General features: G+C 48.2%; 1 protein-coding gene across 1 annotated transcript; it reads right to left on the bottom strand.

The window, feature by feature from the left end:
• Positions 1-756: 756 nt before the first annotated feature.
• On the bottom strand, positions 757-7998 carry ARFGAP2 (ADP-ribosylation factor GTPase activating protein 2). Its single transcript, XM_010022856.1, has 14 exons — positions 7930-7998; positions 7250-7381; positions 7076-7156; positions 6646-6748; positions 5971-6027; positions 4326-4378; positions 3768-3904; positions 3107-3229; positions 2520-2648; positions 2310-2438; positions 1817-1943; positions 1609-1699; positions 1372-1490; positions 757-999 (listed from the first exon to the last, which is right to left on the bottom strand). The coding sequence occupies exons 1-14, from the start codon at positions 7954-7956 to the stop codon at positions 979-981; spliced, it is 1329 nt and encodes a 442-aa protein (XP_010021158.1). The 5' UTR covers positions 7957-7998; the 3' UTR covers positions 757-978.
• Between the last annotated feature and the right edge of the window lie 922 nt (positions 7999-8920).

Here is an 8920-nt window from a genome sequence, read left to right as displayed (position 1 = left end):
CCTTAAGCCGCGGGCGCGATCGTAACGGGGCAACGGGGCAGAAACACTGCAAGGGTCGGTCCCTTCCCCGCTCCGACCACACCGCCGCGGCCAAACACACGCTTACAACGGCGAGAAGCCCTTCCCCTCCCCGCGGTACCGCAGCCCGTCCGCCTGCACAGCGTGTAACCAGCCCTTTCCCCTTCGTTTTCTTACTACCCCAGTCCAAGGAAGAGAGGAACACGCTCTTGTTAAAAGCAGGGAGCCAAGTTGAACAGGACTAAAATGTCACTCGCTCACTGCTGTGCTGCAGTTCACCTCATAGAGAAGTCAGGGCTCAGGACCTTGACCTCGGATCAAACTGGGCCACACAAGAAGCAGGGATCCAACAAGTATCTTTACAGTACTTCTTTACCTGGGCCTTCGTTGCTGATGATGTAATTAGAAGCTAAAAAAATAATTTTGCTTTGATTTTTTTTCCTCATGCATCAATGTATGCTGGTTTAGAAGACAGTAAAAAGGATTAGCCCATGGTCAAAGTGAGACCCTGCAAATACAGAGGACTCCACAGCACCAGGGACTGGGAGCACTGAGCAGAACAAAACCAGTCATGTTCACAGGACCCAGGTAACGTGATGTTCAGAGAAATAGCATTCCCCTTCCCGCTGCCACTTGGTGAGTTAAGGTATAGGCCAAGACAGCCAGGAGCACAGGTGAGAGCAGCTCAGGAGCTCCTGTCCTGTCTTTTACAGCAGCAAGGTTAACCCTGTAAGAAGGCCTGTCTCCACTGGCTAGTACATAGCAGTGGGTGTGAGGGCACACTGAATTTTAATAGAGTGGAATCCAGAGATATTTGGAAAGCACCCTGGGCATAGCCATGTCCTGGCCCCCTCCCCACCTGACCCAGACAAACTAAGACCATCCTGCAGAGTTTACTCCAGGCGAAGGTGGCATCAGTGCCTCTTGCTGGCTTCTCTTTGATTTGCAGTCCCTGGGTCATCAATAGGAGCCGTAACGATCCTGGGGAGGAAACACACCAAGACACCATGCTACAAACTTCATGCAAACTCCAGAGACGGGCAACACAAGGTCTAGACAGGATGCCACGCAAAGGCAGGAAGTAAAAAGGCCTTAACTTTTTAAGTTTAGCCTGGGATTTGTGGGAAAAAGCTTATCTGACATGGCAAGGTGTCCTGTCCAGCAGGAGTGTTAAGGCTTGCCAAGTGGAATTACCCAGCTATTGTAGTGTAGTCATCAGCTAAAAAAGACACGTCTCTACCTGGGACTTTGCACATAATTTGAGACACTGGTAATTCCAGCAGAAGCCAGGATACGGTGAGAGCCCCTGAGCATGACTATAGCCTGTCTGAAGGTGCCAGGGTGTGAGCTCACCTGGAGGGAGTTCATCACCCCGTTGGCTAGGACAGCCATCTTGCCAGCAACGGATTTCACGCCTTGCTTGAACTGTGCAATGTCAGCTGCAGGCAGGACATTTCCAATGGACACGCCACCTATGAGAACCAGCAGGAGTTAGCCCAGAGTCCCCCAGCTCCAGAGAGCACCTTGACCCTTTCCAGTCTAGGTCCTCCAAACCTGCCCCATTCCTCAAGCCACTGAGTGATAACAAACCTGAGTGCACATTTTCAGCCTCTCCAAACAGGTCTGCAGAGCTGATGGCGCTGCTGCCCGAGAGCTGCTGCAATCGGGATCTGGCTTCATACTGCAGCAAAGAACAAACCAAAATGGTTGTAAAGGAAGGGAATGAAGTAGGACCTGAGCAAATGGGAAGAGATGAAGCCAGAGCTGTACCAGCTTAAGCACTGCAGAATGCATCTACCTCAGCATCTGCCTCCCGCCCAAAGAACATATCTGAAGAGATGGCTTTAGCCCCTGCAAACTTCTGCCGAGCTTCATTGGATTCCACAACAAATGTCCTGTTCTCTGGCTCCCGCCTACTGGTGGGTCTGAGGAAGCAAGAGAGGAGACATTCAGCTTCAGCTCACCAACACAGTAAAGAAACAGACTTCTCTCTGAGACCCCAGCTGACCAGAAGAAAGCAACAAATTCGAGTCCTAGCTACCACCAGGGTTCTCCACTCCCCACCTCAGGACAGCCAGCACTTGATGACCATAAAGGCTGTATCATGATAAGCAAAGAAGTGCCCAAGCCTCTTTCACGCACGGCCCTTTTTCTTGGGCTTGTCTATGCAACTTGTCTTCTGCAGCACAAGCCTCCTGTCATCACACAGCAGCATCTCTCCCCACAGGTCTTAGACCCACCGCTTTGTCCCACACACAAGGAAGGTACAGTAGCAGTGGCAGGCACTTTACCTCTCTGAAACTGGGCGAATACTAGAAATGGTCACCTCAGGTTCCTCCTCTTTGTCCATACCCCATGACGAGTCCGTTTCCCATCGTGAGCCAAATGCATCTTCGAATGAGAAGGGACTGTATTTGTACCTAGGTAGCAGCAATAAGGTAATTTAGGCCAAACATTAAATTCAGGAATAAACCAAATACTACACTGAAGCTAAGTCTTACTTGGGGGGTCCAGAGGTGAAGCTTCCAGCATCTTCAAACAAGTCCAATTGGGAGCGGGAAGATTTTGCAACCAGCGGTGTCTCCTGCTCAATTACTTGCATCTCAGACATCACCGAATGTGAAACAGAACTAGCACAACAGACAGGCAGTCAGGGCCCTGGCTCCAACATCCCCTACAGTCACAGCCCCAAAACTCAATCTGGCCTTCACAGGCAGGGCAGGTACCCCAAGTCTCAAGGGATAGCTGTGGGATGCCAGCCCCCTTCACCACTCATCTAGCTTATCCCCACTCCCTCAGAAGTCTTGTGATACCTTCTTAAGGGGAGTATTCTGCAGGGGTACAGGGCTCTAGACCTCAGCACTGACAGGCGAAATGCATCTTCGGAAAGCTCAAATGAGACCTAGAACCTCAGAGTGCCCATTTTTTCTGGGGCCTGAAGAGTTTTTAGACATAGTCCAGCATACAAGGACTTTAAATCAGCTTCTTATCTGTTACAAGAGCAGCAAGCTATTGCCTTCAGAAAACTCTTCCAGAGCAGGGTGCTCCCAAGGCACCCATCTGTCCTATGCCATACAGAGTTAAATACCTCCTCGATGGCAAGCCCATGCCCAGCCTCTCTGCTTGTTCACGCTTCCTCCCTTCAAGGTTCTGAAGTTTCTTCTTTTTTTCGAGCTGCAGTTCCTGATAAGCCAGTCGCATCGAGGTGACTCTGAAGGATAGAGCTAAGGTGGGCATCAGCTCATCACCCTCCCCCTCAGCCCATGCTGTTCAGTGGCAAGGGGGAGAGTAACCTTGACAACCCATCAAAACACCCACTCCCACAACAGCTTTGCCATAAATCCTTGCATAGAAGCTACTGCTTGTCTTCCCATCTCACCTCCGCTGGGATTCAAGTCTTAATAGGCTAACCATGATTTTCTTAGTGCAAGCACTGTCTCCCACACACACCCCTGAGAGAATGCCCCATCCAGTTCAGCTTTGCCTTTTTCAGTCCTATCTAAAGGTCAACAGAAACAAAAATACTTCCATATCGGCTCCTTGAACTCTTCTAGGGATGCTAATTTGAACACAATCTGGCAATATAACCTGAGCCCTGCCATAAGGACCCTACTGGCTTATACCTGCTGCTCATCCTACCAGGCAGTATGTTCTGTACTCACATTAGGTGGTCCTAGGGTGAACAGCATTAACCTCATATTACTTCTGCCTTCCGTGTGCAAGGTATTCAGCCCAAACAGGGCACTTACATGGACTCCTCAGCTTGTTTCCTGGACTCCACTGCCTGCTGCTCCCTCAGCTGCTCCGCCACCTGGGCTTGCCTCTCGATCTCGCTGAAGCTCTGGCTGCTCACCTTCTGGGCTCCAAGGCCTTTTTTTGCTCCCAGCTTGGAAAACAGAACCAAAAGATTGTGATTTCTTCACTCTATATTGTTCATCATAGAAGAAAACCAGAATCCTACTCCCTGCTGCACTCATCAGGCCTTCAGTCTCCCTGTGTAGTCACAATCTATAGACCCACTAGAGCTTGCAATAAGAGTATGGAAGAACACCCAAGAGTTAAGCCACCAGTGGCTAGTGCTAAGAGATCAGCCACATACACTTCACATAATGAGTCATGATCCAAAACCTAATTGCTTTTGTCCATTAATGTACAAGCTATCTTTCAAAATCAGCAGTGATATAATCAAAGTTCTCTCCCTTCCCCAAATGAATATCTCAGTAAGCAGCTTTGTTAAAGGCAGAAAGCAAGGCCCAGGGAAAGGACATGCTCTACCTCCTCTCCATAGAACAAGAGCTCAGACATACCCCTTTCTTGGCAGCTCCTGGTTTCTTCTTTCCAATGAGGGAGGATTTAAGTTCTACAAGAGGAGGGAAGCAGCAAATAAGCAGAAGCGAACTAATTCAAGAAGCCAAAATTAGTCAGCAACCCACACAAACATCCACCACAATCCAGCTGCTATAGAGTCCAGGGCACACCATGCAGCTTCACATCAGAAGCCTGGGTGACTTCACCCAGCCAAGAAAGATGCACTTAGAAGCTCCACAGTTGCAGGCTGGTGGCCTATAGAAGCATGTCCATTGCAGCTTCAGACCATATGAAGGCCAGTGCCTCACCAATGCCTTAGGGACAAAGAAGCAAGAACCCTAAGGTCATGTTTACATGAACAGACCACTGACAAAATGGACCTGAAGTGCAGTGAGCTGTAAAAGCCACAGGTTTCCCAACACCTGGCACCAGGAACCTGTCACTCCAAGACCATGGAGCATGCCACAGTTGTAAAACCAGCCAAGGTCCAGCCAAGCAGCAGCTGCCTGGGGAAAAGTGTCAGACAAAGCAAACAGAGAGATTGCCCAGGACCTTTTCCCAGCTTCCAACCTATAGCTCCAAAATCTTATCACCTTTGTTGGGCTTTTCTTCCACAGAAGTGTCTCCTTACTTTCTATCCCCACATAACCTATGTCAAGCCATACTTCAGATCATTCTTGACAGCCTTTCCTGTATCTTTCTAGTCTTACCATAAGTTTTCAAAATAGGAGAGTTCAAAACATTTACACTACCCAAGACTCTTTTCAGCTCACTGTTCCTAACATTTGATTTGGGGTTGTTTGGGGGTTTTATATTACTGCCAGGAAATGTTTAACAGAAACATCAGGAAGATCCCTTTCCAGATATGGAATGGTTTAGATCCCAACATGATACATGTAAGCTTTGGCTCATTCCCTCCCTCCAAGCACAGGAAGCTAAAGTTAAGAGTTGAAGGCAGAATCACAGAAGGGGCAGCAGAGCTGTCACAAGCAGCCAGCACAGGCCAGCTGTAAGCCAGTTACCTCTGGCAGGAGCAGGCTCTTGTGTTGATAGACACATGGACATGTCTGAGGAAGAGACATAAAACACGGGGAATGAACAGACACTTGAGGACACAGGCTTTCCACCCAGGATGAACCCACTGTGGGCTAGGAGTACACTCTAAATAAGGAAAGAAGGTCTAGCTAGATGCTGCGTGTGCAGCCAGGACAGTAATGGCAGGGAAGAATCAGATACCAATTCCTATTTCTCTGGTAGCCAAAAATTCATTTGCCTCCAAAGGCTCAGGGAGGGGGGAAAACCCCACACCAAAAAACCCCAACACAAACCAAACCCCACAGCCACATGGCCTTCATCAGCCAAGTTCCAGATATGTGCATGCAAAGTTTTGTCCAAAACTCGAAGAATGAAACCAAGCTTTTGGGAAGGTGACAGCTTTGAATTTGATGATCCAATTGAGAAGGAAACCTCCAGTAAACTGTGACTTGGTTTGGGGGTTCAGGGAGATCCTCAGTACTGGCTCCACAGGAACATAAGCTCCCTCAAACATTCTGAGAATTGGCTCATCAGTTCCAGCTCCACTGAGCTTATCACTGAACAGTAGGAGCAAGACTGACCTGAGGGAGAGAGAAGAGTCTCACTTACCTAGAGGAGCTTTAGGAGACGTGCTCAACAAGTCAGTAGATGGCCCTTGGCTGGAATCTGTGGGCACAAAACCAGAGAGAACATTCAGCAGATTGAAAAGAACTGGGTTGAGAATCAGTGTGCTCACATTTCCACTTATATTTCTGCCCTTCCCCACCACTCCAAGCAAGCCAAGTTACAGTTTGAAATGTGCAATTTCCCAAGCACCACAACTTAATCTCAATTGAACAAGTTATTCTCTCTGCAGTGTTCTTAACACATGAAAAGAAAACAAACACTCTGCAGGGTTTCAAATCACAGCTAAGCCCCTGGATTCTTGGTGTCCTCATCATTCACACTAGAAAGTTTTCTGCTCTACATTCATACATCATTTGCAGGCACACCAAATTCACGGGATAGAAAGCAATGTTTAGACAAATAATGATGTCTGGGAGCAGGGAAATGGGAGAACTAATCCCCCAAACAGCTTTTTGTACATTTCAAGAAAAGCTGAGGCTTTATCCCAAGCAGAGCAGTGGGTTTAGAAGTCTCCACTAAACATCCTAAGAGTGCACAGAGCTTTTACTCCTTCAAGTCTGAGCCAAAGGAAAAACTCAGCTCTTCCAACTGTGACATAGAAATGTACTCTGGAAGTGAAGCCAGGTTCTTGGAACAATTACTCAGCAGGGAACTCACTCGACACTTCGCTGCCTTCTGATGATTTTGCTGCTTTTTCCACCTCTAGTGAAGACTGTGCAGGATTCTGGCTGGCATCTGCTACATCCCAGGTACTGGAAGACTGCAAGGAGATGTTCATTCCCGTCATTTGCAGAAGATGAATGAACCAAACAATCCTGAACTAACTTCAGGTTTAGTGACCTGTATTCAGTTTTCAGCTGAAGGAAACGTGTTCCAAACTCCAAACTATGCCTCTACCCAAAGGTATTACAGGCCCCATGAGAGACTGTTTAGTTCTGTGACTACATCCCAGGCTGATGACTGAATCCTAGCTCTTCCATTATACTACTGAAGGAGTATACAGTTCAGAGTGCCTCTAAACTAAGTGGGACTGCTCCTGGCTCAGCAGCTGGCTATTTAACTCTCTGATTTAGACAGTTCTTCTCACCTGTGTGTGCTCCATGAAGAAATCAGCATCACTCTTGTCAGGGGAGTGACCAGGGGCTCCACTCAGTCCATCTATAAGCAGCTGAAGAGAGGAGAGGGTAAAAAGAAGAAGGTATCCTACAAAAGTCAACCTCCAGCACTACACAGCTAACAGCAGAGAGCTGCTCAGACTTACATCTGTGCCATACTTGGCCATGGCAGCACTCGCCAGCTGCCGGATCTTCTCCCTGTACATCTGAGCAGCTCGACTGTTGTACTTGGCGTTGGCGTCTGTGGTCGTACAGCCGTGCTGGCGGAAGAAGGACGTCTGGAGGGAGAGGATTACTCAGTCTCCTGAGTGCTACATCATACTCAAGCAAGTGGTAGACAACCTCAACAGAAAAAAGCAGTGCCCCAGAGATAGGAGATGATACACTGAGCACACAGCATGAACCAGCCACTCATGCACCAGCTCCCTCCAAGAAGTCTCACTCCAGGCCCCACGGGAAAAATCCATCCCTGTTCTCCACAGGAGGATACTTCCAAGTCACAATGCTGAGAATAAGCTTTCATAGGGATCAGCATTAACACCTTTCATTTAAGAGGACTATACCTCTCACTTAAATGAGAGTTAAGGAAATGACAGATCTCCACATCAGAAAACAGTGCATTCCAAGATCACATGCCCTGACTTCCAAGCACACTTGACAAACGCCTCCCCTCATCACACATTTCAGATGAGGTTATAGCCAGAAGAAAAACAACCAAACACATGAAGTTGGTACCAAGAAAGCCACACAGAGGAGAGGGACAAAAACCAGAGGATGTGGATTAGCAAGAGGAAAAGCAAGCAAAATGCCTACAGAGGCTCCTCACCGCGTTGGCATTGCTGCCCACTTGCATACACCTCAGCTGGAACCAGCTCCAGTTGGAATCCAGCTCTGTGGACCTGTGTGAGAGCCAATTATTTCTATTAGCAACGTGCAGGCACACCAAATGCAAAAGCGAGCTCTGAACTAGAACAGCCAGATATCCCACTATCCCAGAGTAGAAGGGACAAAAGGGAAAAAAACCTCTTTGCTCCCTACAGAAATTGATTTGAACTTTTAAAATGAGGGAAAAAAAAACACAGTTTCAGTTTCACACCAAATAACAGTCTCCAAATTTAGAGAACTTCTCACTTGTATTGCTTGTCGAGGGGGCAGAGCTTGAGCTAGGAAAGGAGAGCCAACAGCTTTAGTTCTACATGTGATCTCACCACAACATGAGAGGCTCATATTCAGCCTGTCCCACAGATCAGGCAAGAACACATGACAAAGCAACTGAGAAAACAACCACGTAAAGCTAAGTGACAGAGCATGTGTCACACCAGTTACTCAACTTAGCTCTGACTAAGTAAAGGTCACAGCTCTGTTACTTAAAATACTAAGTTTTATAAGTAATAAAACCAGGAAAACCGTGCTGAAAATTCAACACCATCTTCCCCACTGGGTTGATAAAGATTAAACTACATTCCTCTTTTCGCCCTGCTAAGCACCAAAAGAAGCTTTCATATTGCTGCTTTACTGACAAGATTCACACCCCACACGCCTCTCAGCTTCTACAGTTCAAAGGCCAGGCAGCGTTTCTGCAAGGTTACTGCAACTAACGTGTTGATGTGCAACTGAGGTGCTTGAGAAGCTCCATCCCGGAAGGGCTGACTTTAAGCTCCCACTGAGGGAGCCACTCGCCCACAAGCCTAAACCCCGAGGCGATCACCCCGCGATAACACAGCGCTCTAAGCGAGTGCCCCCTGCTCCCGCAGCACGGAGGCACAGGCCCGCCCGGCGTTAACCCCGGGGCCGGCGCTAACCCCGGGGCCGGCGCT

The sequence above is a fragment of the Nestor notabilis genome, unplaced genomic scaffold (genome assembly GCF_000696875.1).
Source record: "Nestor notabilis isolate BGI_N333 unplaced genomic scaffold, ASM69687v1 scaffold22989, whole genome shotgun sequence".
Taxonomy (NCBI): Eukaryota; Metazoa; Chordata; class Aves; order Psittaciformes; family Psittacidae; genus Nestor; species Nestor notabilis.
The sequence above is the reverse complement of the archived record's forward strand: the minus strand, read 5'-3'. Positions and strand labels throughout refer to the sequence as shown.